The sequence below is a fragment of the Myxocyprinus asiaticus genome, chromosome 8, assembly GCF_019703515.2.
Source record: "Myxocyprinus asiaticus isolate MX2 ecotype Aquarium Trade chromosome 8, UBuf_Myxa_2, whole genome shotgun sequence".
Taxonomy (NCBI): domain Eukaryota; kingdom Metazoa; phylum Chordata; class Actinopteri; order Cypriniformes; family Catostomidae; genus Myxocyprinus; species Myxocyprinus asiaticus.
In genome coordinates this window covers 39757903-39783018 of record NC_059351.1, presented here as the reverse complement: position 1 = coordinate 39783018, position 25116 = coordinate 39757903, and the positions used below count along the sequence as shown (strand labels likewise).

General features: G+C 38.1%; 2 protein-coding genes across 5 annotated transcripts in view; one reads left to right on the top strand and one right to left on the bottom strand.

Moving 5' to 3' along the window:
• The window catches only part of LOC127445373 (protein Dok-7-like), a 46834-nt gene extending 28221 nt beyond the window's left edge, over positions 1–18613 (top strand). For 2 of the 4 annotated variants that reach the window (XM_051705411.1, XM_051705414.1), the window contains 7 exons: positions 1716–1835; positions 10480–10587; positions 12059–12891; positions 16489–16558; positions 17215–17295; positions 17400–17567; positions 18141–18613. In XM_051705411.1, coding sequence (XP_051561371.1) covers positions 1716–1835; positions 10480–10587; positions 12059–12891; positions 16489–16558; positions 17215–17295; positions 17400–17567; positions 18141–18280 — 1520 coding nt within the window. In that variant the 3' untranslated portion in view covers positions 18281–18613. The remainder of the gene's footprint in view (positions 1–1715; positions 1836–10479; positions 10588–12058; positions 12892–16488; positions 16559–17214; positions 17296–17399; positions 17568–18140) is intronic. The other 2 variants (XM_051705412.1, XM_051705413.1) reach the window with 2 other exon arrangements.
• Positions 18614–19311: 698 nt separating this feature from the next.
• On the bottom strand, positions 19312–24902 carry lrpap1 (low density lipoprotein receptor-related protein associated protein 1). The gene is made up of 8 exons (XM_051705431.1): positions 24633–24902; positions 24231–24375; positions 23801–23931; positions 23515–23635; positions 21601–21756; positions 21390–21472; positions 20931–21107; positions 19312–20692 (listed from the first exon to the last, which is right to left on the bottom strand). Exons 1-8 carry the CDS (start codon positions 24792–24794, stop codon positions 20624–20626), a joined length of 1044 nt encoding a protein of 347 aa, XP_051561391.1. The 5' UTR covers positions 24795–24902; the 3' UTR covers positions 19312–20623.
• Between the last annotated feature and the right edge of the window lie 214 nt (positions 24903–25116).

Sequence of the window (25116 nt, the reverse complement as noted above, 5' to 3'; positions counted from 1 at the left end):
TATTTCCCTGGTAATTTTATAAATGTATGTTATTCTATTTGTATATGTACATTTGAAATCCTGATTTTGCCAGAATGTGCATTTTCAATAATTAGAAATGACTTTTCAAAGGAAGTAATAAAGCCAGACCTGGGGTGAGGAGACATGTCCTCTTACCTCTACAAATATTTTTTTTTAGGAAATGAAACATTCTATTTATATTTTTAGGAAATTATACATTATAATTTAAGAGTTTCTGCCACCATTCATCTTTTGAAATTATGCCTCGTGTTTCAGATTCTGTAAATAGTGGAAATATATTTGTTAGGGATGCACCGATCCAATATCTGGATCGGTATCGGCTCCGATACTGATGTATTTAGATGGATTGGGTATCGGTCCAACGAGCCCAATCCAATTCAGATACTGTGTGTTAGTCATATTCGTTCCTGTTAAGCTTCAAAAATGACATAAAAGAACCATAAAAACACCATTGAGGTAGTTCATATGACTCGTGCATTTTATTCAAAGCCACTTGAAGACGTGCGATAGCTCTGTGAATCACAAAAGGCTGTGTTTAATAAGTAAATATATAATATGCACGTGCAGCACCAGTGCGTTATTGAATGCCGCTGCTCTATTTACACACCCACACTTGCGGCTATTTTTAGCCTTCATGCGTTACGCAACAATTGAGTGCTACTCACGAACAACATCTCAGATGTAGATGCTCAATAGTTCGGTTCACTTATAATATGCATTTAGAACGGTGCCGGAGGTGCATTTTACCAGAATTTGAATAAATTCTTTAAAGTTAAAGGTGCACGATTGAAATATATTACTGTTGTATTTAAAATTCTAAAAGTCAATAATAATAATAATAATTTATTATTATTATTATTATTATTATTATTTGTTTACAAATTATAACAATATTTAAGTTGAATGGGTTCCAAAAAATAACTGTGAATGAAAAGTGAACTGATATCTTACAACTAAATTGAACAAAAAAATAGATCTTTTTTGAATGTTGAATATTTATTGCAAAAAAAATAAAAAAAATAAAAATAAAATAAATAACTGCCTTCTTTTCTACTGAACACTTAGACTGGAATTACTGTTAATTTTGCTGCAGCATTATCCAGTAGACTAGTTAACAGTAAAGTTTTTCTTAATAGTTTGTACATTTATATTGAAATAATGTGTAGATAAAGGTTTGTGTTTCTTTATATATATATAATTAGCATCACTCAGTGAGGTATAGATATTCTAAAGTGATTATGAAAAAAACAACACTGGTATCGGCCGATACTGAGATGTCAGATATCGGAATCGGATCGGAAGAGAAAAAGTGGTATCGGTGCAGCCCTAATTTTTGTACGCAACATCTTCACAATCTAACAAACCAATGCAGTGAAACACTGTTTGAGAAACCCTGATCTAATCAACCAGATACACAGATGAGTGAGAGAATAAAGAAATTAAGAATCTTTCATTTATTTTAATTAGTGATTTGTGAATGGTCTCATCTGTTCAGAAGAATGGCTTGATGTTCCCTCATTTGCGATTTTCTTGTGACAGCTGGTCATTACTGAAACTAATCTTCTATTCGATACCATGGACAATTAATATCAATCTCAATTCGAAATGGTACATATGTCTTTTGAGGAAAACAAGCGCAAAATACTAAGAAATAATTTTTCTCTCTCTTGCTCTGTCTTTCGCTGTCTCCACAGGGGCTGGTGTTTTCTTTCTTGCCTGTGTAGAAGGAGAACAGATCAGTTTTTTGTTTGATTGCATTGTTCGCGGCATATCGCCTAGCAGGGGGCCGTTTGGACTGCACCCAGTCCTGCCAGGTGAGTTTGTTTATATGGAGGTGTGTGATGGAAGATCTCAGTCGAGAGATTTCAGAGTAAATATGCCCTCACTGCAGGCTTTATTAACTTGATGTGGCGTAGGCTACGTATAACCTTATGCATGTTTGGTAAGTGGTGTACGGGGTCTCTATCTCCCTTAATAAATCACTCTAGATCTATGTTCAGAATGAATTTATAACAACATGTAGTGTCACAGTGAAGTAAGGATACTATCAAACTAGTGATAGAAAAAAATATTCTTGTACATTACTCCTTTTCATTTAACAAAGCAACTTTGTGAAATGCTATAGAGGCTATGGTGTTATTTTATTGAATAGACACTATCATGTTTTGTACATCTATTAATAGTAGCGTACTATAGTCAATCACATTAATTTAGTTTATTGAACTTTAATGAGTCCTACTTTGTAATGACAATAATCTTTAAAATCTAGGCACTCAATGGCTCCATGTAGATGGAGGATGATAATAATATAAGTATTAGTTGTTTCATTTACATGGTACATACAGTATCATTGAAATGGAGCCTATTACTACCCTAATACAGAATTATTGTACTAAAAATCAATGCAAGGTTCTCATTTAGTTTACTGATCTGTCCAAGATAGATTTACCACATAAGCATAATAGTATATTAAACCTTAATGAGTATGACTTATAGCTTTATAGATCAAACCACGATGAGCCACACTGACACACAGAGAATAATTTCATTGAGTTGGTGAGCCAGCGACAGTGAAATAAAATTATATGGTCTAGCTGCAAGGTTGAAGGCTGACAAGAGCTATGAGAACAGAAACCTTTGGAGAGCTGCCATACAGTTAATAATGTGATAGAAGGATATGGAGGATTGTATGGCTTAAAACATAGCTTAAAACAAAAAACACATCTTAAAACTTTCACTTTGGTTTTATAGCTAAATTTAATACAAGTGTTGTTATAGTGACTCACTACATAGCCAGAAAGGTTGTAAGATAGTAGAAATCACATTTCTGTTTTTGTACATTGGTCAGTGACGTGACATTCATTTTTGTTATTTTTCTCTATTAAGTTATTCAGAACTACATTTTTACAAAATAAATGGTGAGACTAAAACATGGATAATCAGAATCAGAATGAGCTTTATTGCCAAGTGTTCTCACGTACACAAGGATTTCTTTTGGTGATAGGAGAAACAAGTGCACACAGAATATTACAGTGAGACACAGAATATAAAAAAGGTAAGAGTATAAATATACATACAAATAATAGGACATATCACAGAATGGCATATGTACATGTGCAAGTGGTAATGTATGTGCAAGGTAGAGGTATGGACAGTTATTGAAATAAATATGTGAATTTACATATGTACATGAGATATGTATTTACATTATTGCACTATGGGGGAGTCCTGAGGCAGTTTAATTGTTCATGAGGAAAATGGCCTGAGGGTAAAAACTGTTCTTGTGCGCTCAGTGCTCTGTAGCGCCAGCCAGAGGGCAACGGTTCAAAGAGTGGAGTGGGCAGGGTGTGTGGGGTCCAGAGTGATTCTACCTGCACGTTTCCTCACTCTGGAGACATACAGGTCTTTGAGGGTGGGCAGATGGGCACCAATAATCCTCTCAGCAGTCCTGACTCTCCATTGTAGTTTCCTTCTGTCTGATTTGGTGGCTAAACCAAACCAGACAGTTATAGATGTACACAGAACAGACTCAATGATGGCCGAGTAGAACTGTGTCAGCAGCTCCTGTGGCAGGTTGAACTTCCTCAGCTGGCGAAGGAAGTACACCTATCCTGAGCCTTCTTCACAATGGAGTCTATGTGGGAGTCCCACTTCAGGTCCTGAGAGATGGTAGAGCCCAGAAACCTGAATGACTCCACTGCTGCCACAGTGCTATTCAGGATGGTGGCGGGGCGGGGGCGGGGGGGTATGATTTTTCCTGAAGTCCACTGTCATTTCCACTGTTTTGAGCGTGTTCAGCTCAAGGTTGTTTTGACCGCACCAGACAGCAAGCTGATCAACCTCCCATCTGTATGCAGACTCATCACTTACGCAGATGAGGCCAATGACCGTGGTGTCATCTGCAAACTTCAGGAGCTTGACAATGGGGTCTTTTGCAGTGCAGTCATTCGTGTACAGGGAAAAGAGCAGTGGAGAGAGAACGCATCCCTGAGGAGCACCAGTGCTAATAGGGAGGGTCCGGGATGTGAGTTTCCCCTGTCTCACTAGCTGCTGCCTATCTGTCAGAAAGCTGGTTATCCATTGACAGATTGGGGTGGGCACGGAGATAAGACAGATAAGACTGGAATACAACAAACAGACCGACAAAATGGAGCACAACTGCTTGGCTAGAAGGCACAAGACAATCTGGCACAAGACAACACACACAAGGTAGTTATATTGGGAGGTAGAGTAATTAACTAAACAAGACAGGTGAGACTAATCAGCCACAAAATCCATGGCCCCTCCTCCTACTGTTCAGCAGCCTCTGGACTGTGTAGGCAGGGACTCCATCAACAAGCCGGGGAGGCAGGAGGAGAGGGTTTAAGGGTGGAGCAGATGACGGGATGGATGCAGGCAACATGTAAGACAAGGTGAACTCTGTTAAGGGAGTGGGGTAATTTTAGCTTGACAGAAACAGGACTAAGGACTTTAGTGATGGGAAAGGGTCCAACAAAGTGGGAAGCAAGATTGTGGGCCGGAAACTTGAGGGGAAGGTGCTGGATGGAAAGCCAAACCTTCTGGCCTACCATGTAGGTAGGAGGAGTTGAACGGTGAACATCGGCACAGGCCTTAGTGCACTCCCAGCCCAGAAAAGGCCCCCTAGCCTACCTCCAGGTCTGTCGGCAGAGTCTGATAAATGACTGGACATAGGGGGCTGAGGCATCCAGCTTCTGAGAAGGAAAAAGAGGCGGTTGGTAACCCAAACAACACTGAATGGGGGACAGCCCTGTAGATGGCAATGGAAGAGAGTTGTAAGCATACTCAACCCAGGAGAGCTGTTGGCTCCAGGAGGTAGGATTCTGAAAAGCCAGACACTGGAACATTCTACCCAGGTCCTGGTTCGCCCGTTCGATCTGACTGTTAGTCTGAGGGTGAAACCCAGAAGAAAGACTCCTGGTCCTGGTTTGCCCGTTCGGTCTGACTGTTAGTCTGAGGGTGAAACCCAGAAGAAAGACTAACGGATGCCCCCAAATGCAGGCAAAACTCCTTCCGGAAGTGGAGACAAACTGCGGACCCCTGTAATAGACTATGTTGACCGGGAGGCCATGAATACAGATGACGTGTTTCACGATAGCAACTGCTATCTCCCATGCCGAAGGCAATTTAGGAAGATGAATAAAGTGGGCAGCCTTGGAAAAATTATCCACGATCATCAGCACCACTGTATTCCCCTTAGAAAGGGGAAGACCACAGACAAAATTGACGGCAATATGAGACCAGGGGTGGGAGGGGATAGGCAGGGGTTCAAGGAGACCAGCAGGGGGACGATTAGAGGACTTACTGTAAGCACAAACCGAATAGGCCCCCAAGAACCGGCGGGCGTCCTCCACCAGACTCGGCAACCAGAACCTCTACTAGTACCACTGTCTTTCTGACTCCCGGGTAACAGGCAAATCTGGAGGTGTGACGCCACTGGAGAACAGCGGCCCGGGACAGCAACCAACCTCATCGCTCTCTTAAACCAAGCTGATAAGAAGTTAGTGCTGATAAAAGTTAGCGAACCCCGGGAACCCCTGTAGGGCCTTATGAGAGTCCGGGGTTGGCCAACCAGAAATGGCTCTTACCTTGGACGGATCCACACATAACTCCCCCACCCCCCCTCCCCCCGCAGAAATTACAATCCCTAAGTACGGAACAGAATTGGTGCAATGTGTGGAATTGACACTTCTCTGCCTTGACATAAAGCTGGTTCTCCAGCAGCCTTTGCAGGACCTGGCAGACATGATGTATATGTACCTGGAGATACTAGGAGAAGATCAGTATATTATCCAGAAACACAAACACAAACTGAATAGCCATATCACGCAGCACATCATTGACAAAGTCCTGGAAGACAGCCAGGGCATTGGTGAGCCTAAAGGGCATCACCCCAGTACTCAAAACACTTTCTTTTTTTTTTTTTTTTCAAAATGGCTTGCTGCTGATTTCCTTGGCGAATAAGGGAACCTCTAGACTGGAGACAGGTACACCCTATTGGGTGGCCAAGGCAGAGCCTATGAAGTTCTCCTCAGCCCCAGAGTCCACAAACATGGAGCACTGGTGTGTAGTTTCTCTCCACTGCCGCATAGCTGGGAGGAGAGTGCGCTGTGCGGGGGCATTCTCTACCAAAGTCACACTCACCCCTTACTGGTGAGCAGCATCTTTTAACAGACAGGAACTGGCATGATGCCCAGGCATGCCGCAATACAGACATTACCCCCCCACCAGCCGGCGATGTCTCTCCTCCAGATCTAGACTGGTGTGACCGATCTGCAAAGGCTTAACTATCACACTTATCACCTAAAAGCCAAACACACGATACATGGCACTGATGAGGGACCGCTGTGCCAGGCTAGCTTGTGGGAGTTCTCCCATTTCAAATAATTTAGACTTTGAACCCTTTGCCTCTGATCTTTCGAAGCATCAGCTAATGATTATTGTACAATTTGGATGAAGTATCATTATGTGGTTAGTGACAGCTCTAAAAGCAGTATAAGATTTTGGCCATGTTCAGAACAGCATCCTACCATACTACTATTACTTTTAATTTTTCTGCTATACATAGATATGGCAGAAGTAGTAAGAGTAGTATGGGTAGTTCCCGAACAGGCCGTTGTCTGCAGCGCTTTTCATGTGGAGTTAAAAGCGGCGCTTAACACCCTGACACAAATTATGTGCATTCCATATCCAAAGTGGATAGCCACAGCCTGCCAGCCAATTAATATTGTGGAGGATGAGGGTTTAAGAGATTTAATGCACATTGCAATAAATATGCAACCTATGGGGACTAGTTCTTTCAAATAGTCAGCCTCCCACTTAGACTTTGGGAAATGTTTATGTTACTTGAATTTATGTTATTTAAGTGGATTTCTATCTACTGTGGAAGGCTTTGTTTGGAAAATGTCAATAAAGCATTTTTGTTGGGGCAAAAAGTTGGGGCAGTATGGAAAATGCTAATAAAAACAAAAAGGAGTGATTTGTAAATCATATTTACCCTGTGTTATATCATCAGTCTGATTCCAAAAGTAAAAATCCCAATAATGTTTTCCATAGACTAATTGTTTTTCAACGATAATTAAAAAACCTTTAAAGACAGGCCTACCATGAGCTCTGAGGTTGTTAATCGATGGTATATGCTTCCGTTGAAGCTATAAGTCTGCGTTATTTCAACTTCATTGCTTAAAAATCATGTTTGATAGGGGAAGTCCTGGTAAACAACTGCATTAGCCATGGTCCAGAGAATGCTTTACCAATCCAACAAAGCCTGCGAAGCATGCCACAGAGCGTCCGTCCGCTCCAATATCTTGCAATAAATGTAAAAACTATTGTTTCTACTTATAATCAACAAACTAAAATCTTATGTGTGACGTATTGGGCACTCAAATTTCATTTAGCACCAGACTCTGTATTTTAGGCGATGGGGTGGTCATCAATATAGGGAATAAACACATAAAAAATTGGGTCGTAACCAGTGTCATGATCGCCAGACAAATTGTTTTAAGGAGATGGAAGTTGGCTGGAGTGCCCCCATTTCAGGAGTGGTGCTCGGAGATGGGGAGGGTGGCGGCTTTTGAAGAAGGGTCATCTAGAAGACTGGGGAATTTGGACTCGTTTGTGGATAAAAGGGGCAAATTTTTGGCATTCTTGGAGGGCTCTCGGGGAGTGGCAGTGGAGAGAGAGGTATAGTTATTAAGGTGTGTGATTATTATATATTTGTATGTGTGTGTGTGTGTTTGTGTGTGTATACTCATATGTTACCACAGGAATGTTTGTTGAAGGACAGAGTGGGGTTGGGGATTGGGAGGGGGAGGGGTAATAGTGAGAGTTAAGTGTTGATTATGTGAATATATGTTTTTCTTTTCTTTGTTTAATGTATGAATCAATAAAAAATTGTAATCACAAAAAAGAAAAAAAAACTAAAAAAAAAACTAAAATCAATAGTTTTATATATTCCCGTCGTTTTTTATTCAATTACATCATTTACAATGCTGCATTGGATTGTAGTTCATGCCTTTGTAAAAGACAGCAAGTACACAGCCTTGTACCTTCATCTTATTGTCCAATTTTCAAATACTTTTTTGCCTTAAAACAAAGTTTGTGAAGTTGTACTTCACCTCGGAGCTGGTTGGATTGGTTTATGGCTTACAACTCTTATGGAGGATTTTATGAAATCCCTATGCAAAAAAATGAATGGGAAAAATACTTTCGGAACCCAGATGGCTGAAAAGTGGGCGGGCACTGTTGCGCTCTATTGAAAGCACTACAACAACACATGATTTGAAGACAGAGCCTGGATGGCAGCATATGTTCCTCTAAAATGTGTACATAACTTTCTGCATTAACGGTGCCCTCACAGATGTGTAAGTAAACCATGGGCATTGACACACCCCCATACCATGACAGACACTGGCTTTTGGATGGTCCTTTTCCTCTTTGGCATGGAGAGCCAGACTGCTTTTTTTTATTCCAAAAACTATTTGAAATGTTGACTTGTCAGACCACAAAACACAATTCCACTGCTTTACTTTCCATCTCAGATAAGACCAAACCCAGAGAAGCTGGTGGCGCTTCTGGACAGTGTTGATGTAAGGCTTCTGCTTTGCTTAGTTAAGATGCCTTAACTTGCATCTGTGGATGCAGCGGCGAATGGTGTATACTGACAAAGGTTTACCGAAGTATTCCAGAGCCCATGTCATGTTATCCATTACATTTGCATGATGGTTTTTAAGACAATGATATCTGAGGGGTTTGAGACCACGTGCATTCAGAAGTGGTTTTCCAGCAGCACAACACCAAACCACTCACTTCCCCGATTACAAGTGCATGGCTACGTAAGCCGAGAGTGCAGGAGCTAGATTGGCCTGCTTGCAGTCTTGACCTGTCTCAAACAAGCTTGAGCAAACAAAGGCCCCGTCTAATTGTGCAGCAGAAGACCTGGATGATAAATGAATGTGGAAAAATTCTGCTTGCTAAACTTAACAAACTTGTGTCTTCATTTAAAATAAATAAATAAATAAATTCTGAGTTTGTCATTTTGATGTACATATTTTTTTCTGCGGCCAATTCAAAAATGAGCAAAGAAAACAATACCTTGTACTTGATGGTCAGACAACTTGGCATTTCTACAGTAATTAAATATTTTTTATTTTTTTATTTTTTTTGTAGAAAATGCTATAAATGTTTTTCTAAAATGTATGAAACCAACATGGACACAAATATTTCATTTCTACAAACATGATACTTGTTTTAAACTAGATTTTTTAAAGATTTCTCATTTATCATCTTGAACATCCTTATATGTCAATGACTCACATTTGTGTGTATAAATGTTAACATGTTTACCCTGAACAGCAAAACGTATTAGGCATTATATTTGTCAAATTAGTGCTTACTGATAAGCAAAATGCAACCACAGAAGTGGTATAGTTAAAGAGCTACAGTAGGCTGGGGATTGAAAAGTTGTGAGTTCAAATCCCACAAAGGTTGATCAATGATCCATCCTTATTTTGCCCAAGACAATTAACCCCAGGTCATTCCAGGGGCATTATCCATGTAATAAGTGTACTGTGTTGCTTTGGATAAAAGTGTATGCTAAATGACTACTCATTTACATAGACTCATTTACAGAGGTGATCTATGGAATTTAGTTCTGATTGGAATCATTTTTCCCAATTAATGTTGTGCACCATGGCCTTAAAAAAGTACATGATTAAGGATAATAGACAAAGCTTTTCCAAATTGGGTAAAGATATTTTAATTTCTCTTTTGAACAACTACACAGAAATAATTTTGGCAAAATTATGGCAAAAATATTTCTGGAGTCTTTTTGTAGTCCATTGCACTACTTTAGACCTGCATGCAAATGAATTTTCATGCTAATACGGTTCTGCTGTGCCAAAAATATCTGCCACTAAATTGTCTCTGTCCCTCCATATTCTGCTGTTCTTTCCTTTGTTTGTACTCTTTCTGTCTTTTTTATGAGCCTTTTATGTATTTGTTCTCTCCAGACTGGTTTATTGTCTCATTTGAACAATTTGTGCTCAGTGTTCTGGTTTATTCTATTGCAAGAAAGAGTGATCACCAACCATATTCAAAAAGAAGTCTCAAAGTTCCCATTGCTCCCCAACTGTGTGTGTGGGTACAAATGCGCATGAGTGCTTGTGTGATAAATTATTACTGGGGGTGGGGGGGGCAGTGACTGTGAAGTGCCAGTAGAGATTGATAAATGTGGTCACTTGCTCCTGTAATTCTCTTCGCAGAGATAGTGATTCAACAGTGATGGATTATATATGACTTAATACACAGAGACAAATTATGGCTGTCAAGTGCATGTTTATATTTTGAGTGTGTGTTTATGAGGACATAGGTTGAGTCGAGAGTGATTAATGTGTAACTGCATTAGATACATTCTAATCTGATGAGTTTCTGTTTCCGTAGACCCCACTGCTAACCCATCGTCCGTAGAGGACAGAATCAACCAGGAAGCCTGTGAACTAGAGAAACGACTCAGTATGCTGTCGATATGTAGTCAACACAGTAGTGCAGGTAATTTAAGGCATACATGAAATATACTGTACACATTGAACATTTTTATTTTAAATTTGAATTCCCAATCGTAATTCGTTTTTATGCAGTTGCACCATTTTATAATGTTAGTAAAGTTTGTTGTGCCAAAAACAGAACACTGCAAAAAACGATTTTCTTATTGAATATTTTTGTCTTATTTTCCAAAAAAAAAAAAAAAAAAATATATATATATATATATATATATATATATATATATATATATATATATATATATATATATACCACCGCAACCACAGCTTAGTTTGAATACATGTGAATTTTTGAGTTCTAAATTAGGGATGTCCCAATACCAGTATCGGGTCTGATACTGTGCTCATGTACTGGTACTCGTACTCATAAAAATGCTCTGATACAAAAAACCGATACCATCTGATGTACGAATGTCATTATGTAAACATTCAGCCCACAAATTAAAATCGCATTATGTCCTAGTGAGATTATTTAACCGCAAAAGCTGTGATTTAATGTGATAAATATATAGTTTGCATGTAATTCACATGTGAGCGCTTCTGAATGTGTGGAGACAGTGTTGTGCTGACGCCAGCTGCTCATACCTTTTAAGGCTCCTCCAAGGCTCATACAGGGAAAACACCGTCATGAACATTATGCCCTCTGTTTGTAGCAGATGACAGTAAACAGAGTTCAGATTCAAGTTGTAGCACGAGGCACATACAGAGTACATCATTAATTCATTAAATAGCAGCCTTTTGCGGTTTAATAATCACTTTGAGTCATGCAATGACCGGCTTTTCCAGAGTGAGAAGCTGCTGTCAAACGTCAGAGCTCCTTGGTCAAAACAACACAGAAACACTACAAAATAAAAGCTCTGTTAAAATTAAAGGTACATTTATAGGAAACAATATGTTAGGAATGTATCACTACAGTAAAGTTATGTAATATTCACTGTAATACTACTACTACTACTACTACTAAAAATAAATCAGTAGTAATTGTATTATACTTAAGCAGTATCTAACGTCTGTGATGCTGTGTTATGCAGCACTTTATTTGACGAAATATAACTCCAATGTTTTATTTTGGATTGTGCTGTGAGTTTCTGTATATAAGCACTTAAAAACTAAAAACTAAAATAATAATACAATATTATGTTGAAAATGAATTGTTATATTTTCATTTGATTAAAGTTTTAATGAATTCATTTATTTATACACCATTTTGATGATAAAATTGAAATAAGCTGTTAATATGGAGTTCAGAAATAAAGTATCAGTACTCGTTCTTAAACAAATGGTATCGGGACATCCCTATTCTAAATATTGTAGTGCATTTTCTATCTCTACTATCTCAAAAGATTAAGGAGAAATTAGATTACTCATTATATGAACCCTTTAACACCAGACCTTATTCCAGAATTTACATTTCACATGTCAATCATATGTTAATTCTTCCCCCTCTCTGTCATTGTCAGCCTCCACCTTCAGTTATGGGGCCTCTTTGGCAGGAGATGATAGGAGCATCTCCAGCTCCTCCTCTGAGACCAGCCACTCTGATAACAGCCTGGGCAGCCGCCTGGCAATATGGCCCGAGCCAGTCAGACATCCCACCACTGTAGAGCCTACATCATCATCGTTAGGGGCTGCGGGATCCAAGAGTACAGCCTGTTCTGTCAGAACATCCAGTGACGAACGTCTATATGGAGCAGTGGTGGGTGGACTCCGGCCCCCATCCAAACCACCTCAACCTAGAGGCCTTCAAGAGGCGGGGCGCCAGGGCTCAACTGACAGTGGTATCGCCACAGGGAGCCACTCCTCCTATTCTGGAAGCTTCTCATCTTACACTGGTAGCATGGATATTGGGCATGGAGAGACTGATGAGTTAGGATCCTTGATAAGCCTCCCTCAAAACCCCAATTCTCAAAACTCAAAATCCCTTATCAACACTCCAATACGGACAATTCCCATCATACCCGAGCACGGGTCATGTGTGAGCCCTCTCATAGAGCCTGCCGAAATGCAGGCCATCCAGTACGAGGTACCTAATCCAGCTCTGCAGCATTACGATATACCTCGTCGTCTACAACACCACCACACCTCCATTCTGGAGCAGTCTTTTAATGCTGCAGGCCAGGAACGGAGGCCTGAATGTGGAGCTTTTACACAAGAGGACATACCAGCAAATGCCAATTCCAAACAAACTGTCTCAGTGAGAGTCAACTGGTGTGGGGAAGGAACGGCTCCCCCTGAAGGCTTCACTGTGCCACAACCACAGCTAACCATCTGTGCTGACTGTGGGGGAGGAAAGGTACAAGATTTTTTTTTCTTGTTGCTTTTATTTCTCTTTGTGTCTTTCTGTGAGCTGATGCTTGATGATTATAAATAACCGGGTACCCTCCATATGTTATAGTAAGAAGTAATCTTAATAAACAATTCTTATAAAGAAATTGCTCATCAGATAATGCAGCCCAGTGCAACTGATTAATCACAAACCAATTTGTTTTCTTCAAACCTAATAGCACCGATATTTCTCAGAAATGGATCTTATTTCAAGGTATTATATAGACCAGTAGTTTAGGCTTTATTTGAACTTTGGGGGTACATACTGCTCATGATTTGTGTCACTAGACCTAAATGATTATTGACTTCACTACGTATTAAGAAAAAGGCTGTCAATTAGGGTCGCCTATACAGCATTAAGAATATGTTATTTATTAAATGCTATTTCGTGAATATTTACGTTAGAGAATCTCGGTTGTCAGGGATGGATTGGAATAAAAAAATTTTCAGAGTGTCTAAATTGCAGTCACACTATACTTCACGGTCCATTAATTTCCATTCAAACGCATCCGAACTCTGAAAACCAGAAACGCAAGCTAATGCAAAGAACTTTTGGTGAACTCTGACCTGCGAATTCAGATGACAAGAAGAAATGTGACCATTAGAAGATCGAAATATCACACAGTGACCTTTTGGGGCAATACAAAGAGTGCATATTTCAGAGCTGCATGTTTTTATTGTTGCATTAAAGTGAATAGTATCCCTCACCATGTGTGTCCTCTAGTAAGAGGCACAGACAGATAGCAGACGGGAATTGGACTGCCAGTGGGAAGAATGCTTAATTTACTAGAAACTCATGTTAATTATTTTTAAGTGTTGATTAAATGAAAAGACACACATTATTGGCTGGTGGCTGGTGATGTGGAATGCGCTCCCTTCCAAACATAGAGCTGTTCAGTCATGACATCAGTGTGTATGCCAAACTCAGAAAGATAATTCATTTTCACCATGGGTTCCCTCAGGAATTTCCTATGGATTTTAGCAGTTTATGATAAAACACTAGAGGCACTACAACAACAAGGACTTTCATTCCCTTTCACGTGAATCACGAGTAAAACAGCAGTTTATGACATTGAAACAGTTTTACTTTAGCACTGACTTGGAAAGTGATACATTTTAAAGTTTGCGAGTCCTGAAGAGCATCCGAGTCGACCCATGAACCCAAAGTGTCTTTGAAAAACCACAAAATGATGTGATTGCTTCAGCAACTGTGTTTTTCATGTCACATTTGTTTTTTATGACACTATCGGTTTGGTTTAAAGTTTAGTGTAGAGAGGTAGGTTTTGTAGCATTAACCTTAAAAATCTCATATGAAGAGACTTACAACATAATTGCCAATTGTTAGTATATTGCCACAGAACTGCTGCAATGGTGTCAGATTTGCCAAGCACATTAACATCCTCGTGGTAATTAGTATTCTTATTAGCAACTTGTTAATTCTTGTCAAATGCTAATTGTCTTCTGGGTTTTAGGACTACAGACTGAAGATGTCTATTGTGGAGGTGCCCCAAGTCTATGCCTATATTATGGACATACTGTTCTTTATATTTTGACTGGAACTTTACCGCTGTACCAAAAACTTTCAAAAAGCAACAACAAATATATCAAACCTTTGTAACACAGATCAGGGTTGTGTTGATTGAGCATCAGTCTTTCGTTATACGCTCCTCTAATCATGGAATCCAGCGTTCCAGCACATATCTGCCGAATGTTCCAGCAGTCTGTTTCTCTGGAACATGCCCAGTCATCACACTGGTGCATCAGTGGGGGGGTGCAGAACGGCTTTGCGGAGTGAATTTAAATGTGTTTGTCATCTCGCCACTAGCTCTTTGTTGATATGAGAATGCAATAATAGTGCATAAAAACAGCAACAAAGAATAAACTCAGTGTTTCCCCATTCTGTGCAATCAATATTTCATTCTGAAAAGCACTTCACACTCAAAGCAGTGGCTCACACTTTCAATACATGTGTAGAATAGTTGTAACTTGTGGCAAAATTTCAGTCAAAGTTGAAAAGAAAGAAGTGCAATTCATGAAATTAAATGTAAGTTGTTTATTGCAGCCACAAGCATGAAACAAACTACACTTGTGGTGGACATAGCCCACACTAAATTTAGGCAGTCATTGTTAGTCTCATTTCAAAATATAATTTAATTTTGAAGTATAAATAACAACATCAATAGCCGAAAATAAGTAGTTCAATGTCACAAATATGATATTCTGTTAATCTGTGGTGTATTGTACTTAATAAGTGCAAATAGCTGTTAACATTTTATTTTTTCCTTTTAGATTCAATTTTAAACCTTTGTTTTTTATCTCTATAGATAAATTCCACTTCCACTACAAACCTATCACCTGACGCACAACGATGACTCTAAGACATTGCAGGTTTTTTTTATGTTATAGCATAATTTCCTATAAAGCTGCTTTGAAACGATGTTTGTTGGGAAAAGCACTATACAAATAAAAATTACTTGATTTGACTTGTAGTTGCATTATCACACAAGTCAGGTTTTCTTATAGAGAAGTATTATTTTTTTTGTAGTATAAAATTGTGATGGAGAGCCAGCAAACTGGTCTTCATCACGCAATTTTAATGTGTTCAAAGGAATTGTTTTATTTTACTCACCATTTTTCAATATTTATTGGGGTTTTAATGTGCAAATGTTTTGTCTGTCCTATTTAGTAGTTTTGTTTTTAACTCTCACATATCTCTTGTTCTTATGTATTTATTCAATGTTAGATGGAATGGGAAGGTGAGGGTTAATTTTATTTAAGATAATGGTAAGGTCCAAATAGAAAAGGCAGGCAATTTCTTTATTTATCCCACCTGCCACTAGGGGGATGGACAAAATGGACAACAATTGTTTGGAGCACATGGACAAGACTGTTAGTGCTACTTGATCGCAATTTACTCTACTGTTTATTTATTTATTTTTATGTAACCTTGTTTTTATGATTGCTTTTAAACACTATTTATTTGCACATTTTGCACCTCTGATGGATTAAACATATTTTTGGAACGCCATTCCTTCCTCTGTGTGATTCTCCTTGTAGCTGCCTTGGTCCATATCACAACATAGGCCTATTATATACACTGAAAAAAATAACTTGATACATTCATGGACAGTGGTTCCACATGTTTGAAATGAGTTTTCTTAAATTAAAATTACCATGTCATTTCAACTAAAATGTTTCAGGTAGAGGGAACCTAACTGAATCAAGTAAACCAAGTAAATCAAGTTTTTCATTAAATGAAATGTTTGTATGATTAACACATGCTGGTGGGAAGCACCACTCACTGCTGCTTGGTCACTATTCTGTGGTTAGCACAGCAATTGCTCAATGGATAAGGCAATATTTAGAATACTCAAAATGTATTGATCCTCAACTTAGACTCAAGATCCACTCTTCACCATGATTTTACAATATTGTAGTTCAGTTAAAAGTTTTTATATTATTGACATTTTAAGAGGCCTCAGTCATTTTAAAGAAAAAAAATACAGCTTTAAACAAGTCTGCTGTTACTTTGGGATTTCTGAATCAGTTGGTGTGTTTCTTGCAGGTGAAGGAGAGGAGCAGGTGTGAGATGAGAAGCAGTTCTGAGCAGCGGAACCCTTTCCATGAGACTGACGGTGAGCATTGTACAGCCATTTGGTTTTGAAGCGATAATGATGGTATAGGCCTCTGCAGACATGCAGGGGTGGATTTACACATGTGCGACATGGCAGCCAACCGGGGTGGCACGAGGCGCCCATACAAACAAGTTTGTGCCCTGAAGTCCACCAGCCATCTCATCTCCAACAACCCCCAGCATACCCCCCCCCCCCCCCCACACACACACACACTGAAGGGGGTTTCGCCCAGGGCACCACACAAGCTAGAACCACTACTGCAGACAAGTTGCCCTCAGTTAGAATTGCTACTCTTTATTTTGTCAAGTAATGATATATGGGTGGTGTTTCAATACTCCCTCTTCCCTGAGTATTTTGAAGGTTTTCAAGCAGACCTTGTCTGTACTGATACATTTTTTTTTTTTTAATAATTATTCTGGTCTCAGCATTGACATGTTAGTGCCTAACATAGTAACCAGGAGGAGAAATAGCAACATTTCATTGTCACTGGATATTTCCATTTGTGTGTAACATCTTAAGTCAGAGATTGTTTTCAGCTGATATGTTAACGATTTTACATTTTGGAGCATAAATCAAGTTCAAACTGAGAGTGTGCTCAGATTGTAAATAAGGAATGTCTTTCTTATGATTTATGCTTGGTGTTTTGTCATGCTCAGCAGATCCAAAAGGCAATTATGAGCAAATGGCATTCTTGACTGATGCATCCAGGTGGCCACGGTTCAGATCTGGAGAGTATGGTAAATGAGATGCCCCTACTTTATTACAATCTGATCATGGCATTTCATTCATTCATTTTCATTGGTTACTGTATATGAATCATGTTTGGGTTGCCGCCTTACAGGAAGCATGCTCGCCTGCCCTGGGGAGACTGGACTGACAGTTATTGACAAACTTCAAAGTGATTCTGTTAACTATGTGAATATACCTATCAGTCCTACGTCTAAACAACAGCTGCATTACATGGAGTTGGATCTGCAGGACCATCAGGAGTCAAGCCACACTGTCAGAGGTACATTGTATTCTTGTCATGTTTATACTTCCGATCCTTAAATTATAGGCTATGGGACTATTATGACATCTAATGTGTATCCATACATATCTGGATTTGGATTTGGTACAAAATGAGCCATTCAAGTGGCATGGATAAAGGTCTGAGCTGATAACCGTAAGGCTGAAGGGTCAAATCCCGCATGGGACAATCCATGAGTTATTACCATTGTGCCCTTGTACAAGACACTCAACATCACGATTCTCCAGAGAGGTTTCTCAGTTGAGCACTTTGTAGTCCAAACTTTTTTATTATTACAGTTATATAGTGAAGAGGTGTATGTAATGAGAGTACACAAGCACCACCAGCAAATATGGAACATTTATTAACCGCTACATCATGGTTACAAAAATATCTTAATTTCTAAATAATCACCAATATGATCTGTAGTTTTGGCTTTTCTGGTTGTGAAAACAAATTACTATCGCAGCTGTATTGAGATTATTCTAAAATATTAAGATGATTACTTGCCTGCACATTTAAATAAAGAAAATACAATAAAATCCATTGTTTTCATTTTGTATGTGTGATCAGCATCCGGCTCCAGCACTAAATATGCCCACATTGATATCAGTGCTACCGAGACGGCGCAGCGAGTCGGAGCCCAGCATGCACAGGGTCGTGAGGAGAGACTACAGGAACTAGAGCAGAAGAGAAAAGGCACGCTCACCTGAACACTCTCGTGGCAATACAAATATGCATACAGTGGGGTCCAAAAGTCTGAGACCACTAGTACTTCTGTTTTGCATTCTCTTCTAATGTTATAAAAAAAATGTCATTACAGATTTATTAAGGCTGATATGAATTCCACAATTTGTGCAGAACATGATGATCCATTTTATTTCAGCATGATTTAAGAATGTCCCAAAACCAAGTAATCTGACCTTTTGTGCAAAGAAGTTAACAGTTACAAATCTGCTTACATTCATTGATCTCTAGAAATAGTGCAGAATAAATATTGTAATTTACATAACTTTTCTTTGTTCTTTTTTTTTTTTTTTTCAAAATCCTAAAGCTTAGTGTCTACAATTCTAGCTTTTTTAATGTGGTCACAGACTTTTAAATCCCACTCTATGTACATTATATAGAACTGTTCTGGTTGTAGTCCAAAAACCCAGAAGAGAATTTGCTCATTCATGGGTTCCCTCAGGATTTTCCTATGGGTTTTTATAATGGGGTTATTCAACTTGTGAGTAAAATAAGGTCTGTGGAAAACATTACTTGACGATACATGGATGTTTTGTTCTAAAACATAAATTACACGTTTCATACCTCAAATGTGAATTTTGAAGCCGAATTGAATTGTATACTTAAAAATAACAAACAAAAAAAAAACAGCAGATTCAAAATTCACATTTGAGGTATGAAAGTATGTAATTTAACAAAACATCCACATATCGTAAAGTAAATGTTTACCACAGACCTTATTGTACTCGCAAGTTGAAAAACCCCATTATAAAAACCCATAGGAAAATCCTGAGGGAACCCATGGCGAATTAGACTTCCATGTTCGCCTACAAATAGACATCACGGCTGAACAACTCTATACAGTTATCTTACAAAATAATGCATTAATGACTAATTGCTACATTTATTTTTGCATTGTATTCTTTGTGCAACTTTGTGGATGAATGTTTTGGTTTCCATGTTCAATATTTGCGTGGAATTAGAATGTTTTTAAATCTGAAAACAGGTACCAGACAACTTCTTTGACTGTTGACAACTGTAAATATATAATTCTATTAGTGACCAATTTTGCACTGTACATTTACACATTTCATAAGAAGTTGTATTTCCTCAAATATTATTTTCTGACATTTCTATATTGAATATTACAGCAGTAATAAAAAGTGATCATCTAACATCATTAACCATGGTTGTCCATGAAATGTTTCAATACCATGATCAACTACATAAATGTAAGCTAGCAGAAGACACAAACATTCATTAGCATGTTGGATTTGTATGAATATGAACTTACAAAGCCATTGCAAGTGTTTTAAACCGCAAACTTCTGTTAGAAGTAACAACAGTACTTCGCCTAAACAATTGGTTTGCAATTTATATTATAATTTTTGTGACAAATCTCAAAATGCTTAAATGTTGGAAATTTGAGAAGAAAAAAAAAGTTAACAGTGTTGATGCAGTTCCAACTACTGTCCTTCATATAGATCACCAGGTAGATTCCAAGGAGATACCTAATGCTACTTAGTGATTCATACAGAATAATAGCCGACTCAAGGTCCACCATGCCAAGTCTGACCATTAAAGTTGTGTCTCCTTTCTTGTCCAGCCCTTTTAGATTTGTCCATTGAAGCACATCTTTTTTTTTTTTTTTTTTTTCTTGTCCAGATGTGAAAAGTTTAGCTGTTTAAAAAGGTTACATTTCTATTAAGTCGAATCTGTGCAGGGACAGAACCATCTTTCATGAAGGGGTATTGTCCTGAATTTGCACCCTAAAAAGAATGCAATGTTTGCAAGCGAATTACTGCAATGAAAGTTTAAGTTAAAATTCATACATTATGCTGTGGTGTTGTGGGGACACAATGGAATGCTGAAATGTTAAATTATTTTGCACCTACATGTCTGCAGGATGCTCCACATGCTTCAGTGTGTGTTTGGTAGGTTTATCAAGATTATTAAATATACCGCACAAAAATTCAGCAACATAAATTTGGCCACAATTAATATAATGTTAATGATTTTAGCAATAACACTGTACATCTAACATCAGCTTGTAATAATTTACAAACTTGAAATGGAAAATGAGCAGTAAAAGCAGAACCGATCACTACTCTTCAAAGAAAAAAATGAGAAAAAAAGATAATCAGTACCAAGAACTACCAAATAGCCCAACTTCCTAATTGAAACTGTAAAATAAATGTACAATAATGCTCTAGTTTTCATAACCCATAAATCATTAATGTTGGAAAACATTTTAGAAGGGAAACTGCATATGCGACATCTGAATAATTATAACTTTTAGTAGTGTTGTCATGTTGGCAAGAAAATGGAATTCAGAGTTCATTGTGTTGCAATCCATTTCGGGAAATCTTATTCATCAAGTCCTGCAAGTGTTTCTTCATCTAAAAAAAAAGAACAGTGTGACACACCATTAGTAAAGTTTTTAAACAAAACAGATACTGCATGACATGTAGTTTTCTCATAACTATTTATAAAAATGATATGAATAAACATTTATTATTTTCTCAAAAGAAATACGGAACTATTGAGATGAAAATATAAAAATCCTCCAAATGCTAAATCACCAAGAAATGTGTAAATGTGAGTACTGGTATTCTAAAACCCAGTTAGCGCCTCTACCTTGTATCCCATTTCTCGTGCTTTTTCAGCAAGAGTGTTGTATTTTTCTTTATTTCTCATGATGTGTTCTTCATCTCCCAGGGCTTCCACATGTTTCAGTTTCTGATGTGACAGTTCCAGCTGCTCTTGATAGTGCTGGTGCTTTTCCACCTTTGTTTCAAAGTGTCTAAGTTCCTCCTAAATGAAAGATTAAAAAAAACTGAGACTGCAGGTCAACCAGCTAGTCATGCCAATGTATTGAGAATAAACTATTCAAATACAATTTCCTTTACTATCTTGTCCAACACATCCATAGAAGAAAAAAAAAAAACATACAAATTATTTTTCTAAGCCTTCAGATCAAAGGGTTTTTAAGATCATAAAGAAACAATAAATTCCAGACTTTTCTCTGGTGTAGACCACATAATGTGCAGTACTGTGTTTGTTTTTGCATACACATCAAATATAGGCCAAGCTTACTTTAAGAGAGATAAGTTCGTCCTCAGTAAGATTAGATCTTTTTGCCATCTCCCAAAGCTCTATGACTCGTGGCTCCTTAAATTCTACCATAGGAAAAGACATGAAAGAGAGAGATAAGCTCTTTCATCTTCCATCCTAACAAACATATATCAGAAAATCATAAGGTAATTAATTTATGAAACGTAGGTTCACTCTTAGCAAAGGTACGCACCACTCTCAGCACTGTAACCTTCATGGGTGATCTTGCGGAGCCGTTCAAAGCCCTGGTTAAGGTCTCTCATTCTCTGCTTCAGATCTGAATGTTTCTGATGGAGAACATGTTCCTTCCCTTCACTCTCCAGTGGACTGATTATGTTCTTATGGATCTCTGAGAAAAAAGACAGTGCAACAAAGAGATTTGGTCATCTGGTTCTGAAATTTCAAGGCAAAGAAGATGAGGTTAAGATTTAGATTTACAGTCCCTTGCTTAATTACTGAAAAAAGATTTATAAAAGGCCAACCTTAAAGCATTATGCAAAGTCTCGTACGGAAACTGTCACTCACATTGACAAAGATACCAATCAGAAATAGGGATCAATTTTTTTTTTTTTTTTACCCCTTACCTTGAGTACTAATTTTGGTCCTGATGTTATTAGCATTTTTTTTTTTCCAGCAGCCTTGGTAATGACATTTTTATTCTGGAATTTCACTGAAAATCTTCAATAAAGAGTTTTTAGCCTTGAAAAAAACAAACCATCTCTGAGATGAATCACAATATTTTTATTTTATTATTTTATTTTTTTTAAGCAAAACAGTGTTTGAAAATGCAATTTTTATTAAAGGGGTCATGTCATGAATTTTTATTTTATTTGAATTTTTTCCTTGTGGTCCACTTATGTTAGTAAAGTTTTCTTGCACAAGAACAGTCATAATGCAGTATTACATGACCTTTCTCTTCCCTGTGTTTAGCCCTCTGTCTGAAACGCACTGTTTTACCCGTAGTACAGCTTTAAAGTGTTCTGATAGGCTAACATCTTTACAGAGCAAACGCCCTCCTGCCATTACACGTGTGGAACTGTATTTACCATAAATTAAAGAATGAAAACATGCAAGCGGTTTACAAAATCCACTAAAAGCACTCACTCCAGACAGACATTGATAAATATACACTACGTCCCAGATTATGTGAAGCACACAATCAAAAAATGGAATAACTGAAAACTGAACCATGTCGGCACACTGCTGCTTCCCAATACTTATATTATCAGGCATACAAGATTTGGTGATAAAATAATGTGATGTAAAGCTGTAAATAGTCCAGACTAACACAAGCAGTGAATGGTTAGTAAATCTGTATTCAGCAGTAAAGTGAGTTATAAGAGACGTTTTGTTGATGATCTGGGGTACTTCAGCAAGGCTGGAATCAGGCAGATTCGTCTTCATGAAGGACGCATGAATCAAGCCACGTACAATGTTATCCTGGTAGAAAACTTCCTTCCTTCTGCTCTAACAATGTTCCCCAAATCAACAATGCTCCATGCCACACAGCCAGGTCAATCAAGGTATAGTCAAGAGGAAGATGGATGGCCACAAGTCATCAAACAAAGCCGAGCTGCTTGAATTTTTGTGCAAGGATTGGCATAAAGTCACCCAACAGCAATGTGAAAGACTGGTAGAGAGCATGCCAAGATGCATGAAAGCTGTGATTGAAAATCAGGGTTATTCCTCCAAATATCGATTTCTGAACCCTTCTCAAGTTAAAACATTAGTATCGTGTTGTTAAAAAATGAATATGAATGTTTTCATTGCATTATTCGATGTCTAAAAACAATGCATCTTTTTTGTTATTTTGACCAGTTGTCATTTTCTGCAAATAAATGCTCTAAATGACAATATTTTTATTTGGAATTTGGGAGAAATGTGGTCAGTACTTTATAGAATAAAACAAAGATGTTCATTTTACTCAAACACATACCTATAAATAGTAAATCCTGAGAAACTGATAATTTTGCAGTAGAGTTGTATGTTATTGCTAAAAAAAAAACTAAAAAAAACAATACATTTCTTTATAGAGAAAATGAAGGGGATTGTTACTTCTGGAACCCTATTGTTGCACTCTATTGTCTTGGAACCACCAAACTTTTACCTTCGGTCCGGCTGACAGTATCCATGACAATGTTGTACTCATTGATCTTGTCTTTGTGGTGCTGGAATTCTCTCTGCAGGCTTTGGAGTTCCTCTTCAGAGAACTTTCCAGACGTTTTGGCCTGATGATCAAAGGTTATAGAGAATATTTAAGCTAAGTTAGCTATGAGCGAAAGTGTTGTGCTTGTTAACCTGCTAATGAGTAACAAACATTCAACAACTTTAACGCGAAACATTCAAACTCCAGTAGTTGCTCACATCGATAACTCTGGACAAATGTAGCTCACCTTGTTCCACAGCTTGTCCAATCTGGGGTCATCAAATGTATCTCCCTCTTTAACATCATGATCTTTCAATCTGTTGCTGTCCAATGTCCGAGTGTCTTTTTTCCCATCCATTCCATACTTTGCCAGAATAACTGCGCAAGCAAGCACACGAAGTTCTCTATTTGTACCATGTACATTAAAGTCATTTTTAGTTACCATTTAGCTTCACATCATAAAGATGATACAATTTTCCCATTACAGATGAGGTTGTCATATTACTTTTCAGCTATCCTATTATGCAGATTCTGCAGTATCCAGTCAGCTTTAAAGATAACCCTGTTGAAATAATCAGCATACTTGCTCACTCATAGCTTTCCATTAAATACAGTTTAATGCCATACGTTAGAAACCATGTTCATTTGTCCCAACCAAAAGAAAACAGTAATCCTACTACTAAAATTGCGTCTCAGCTTGGCTTCTCTCTCTCCATCCTCGTCCAAGCCTTCTGCTTTCAGCTTTTTCCACTGAAGTTCATCTTTCTCCTGGATCTTCAGGTCACTGTGTAGTTCTGACAGCCGCACCGGAGCGAGCTGCATCTAAATAAGAAGGAATAAATAATAGACAGTCACAAATAATGCCAAAAGAACATGAAATAAGAACTGAGTAATAATAAAATGCTAGTATAAGACGCAAACACATTGATAAGGACAACCAGACAAATGTAGTCTGCAGCAGCTACATCTAAAAACACTTGCTAATATTACCCAATTGAAACTGACCAATATTTAAAAAAAAAAAAAAAAAATTAGACTTGTTAAAGAGTAACCGTTAAATCATTTGCCACTTTACTTACCCTTATTGCCTTTTCCCAAACCTGATTAAGTTTGGCAATCCTAAATTCCACCTGATTGTTCCCTTTATCAGATGCCTTTTGTTCATTCATTTCTTTTGAGTACTTCCCCGCCATTGTTCCCATGATGAAGAAAGAAATCAAAATAATGTGGTGCATTTCCATTCTGATACACCACAAACGAATTAGTTATGAAAAGTAGATAAACGGCGTAATGTTTTCTAGACTAGAGCATCTGCAGCGTTATTCAGGAAGCACTGCGTGAATCGTACGGCGTTCACGTGCCTCCTGCGCACTGCATCATGGGGGTTGTAGTTTTCAATGTCTTAGTCAGTTGCGCTTTGCAACGAGAAACTCGTGGTTAAAAGACTGCAAATCCCACATAGCGCTGCTTGATCGTAACCTAGGTAATAACGCGTAAAGGGACTTTGAGCTAATAAAATCAGTCCAAGCACTGAGAATAACGGGAAGCCCACTTGCAGCCGTA

Excerpts from the sequence above, each read along its gene's own strand:
- lrpap1 (XM_051705431.1), bottom strand. The coding sequence starts at position 24,794 with ATGGAAATGCACCACATTATTTTGATTTCTTTCTTCATCATGGGAACA. Across the intron at positions 23,636-23,800 it reads TGGACAAGCTGTGGAACAAG|GCCAAAACGTCTGGAAAGTT; the intron begins GTGAGCTACATT and ends TTTGATCATCAG. Across the intron at positions 21,473-21,600 it reads AGGTTACAGTGCTGAGAGTG|AATTTAAGGAGCCACGAGTC; the intron begins GTGCGTACCTTT and ends TTCCTATGGTAG.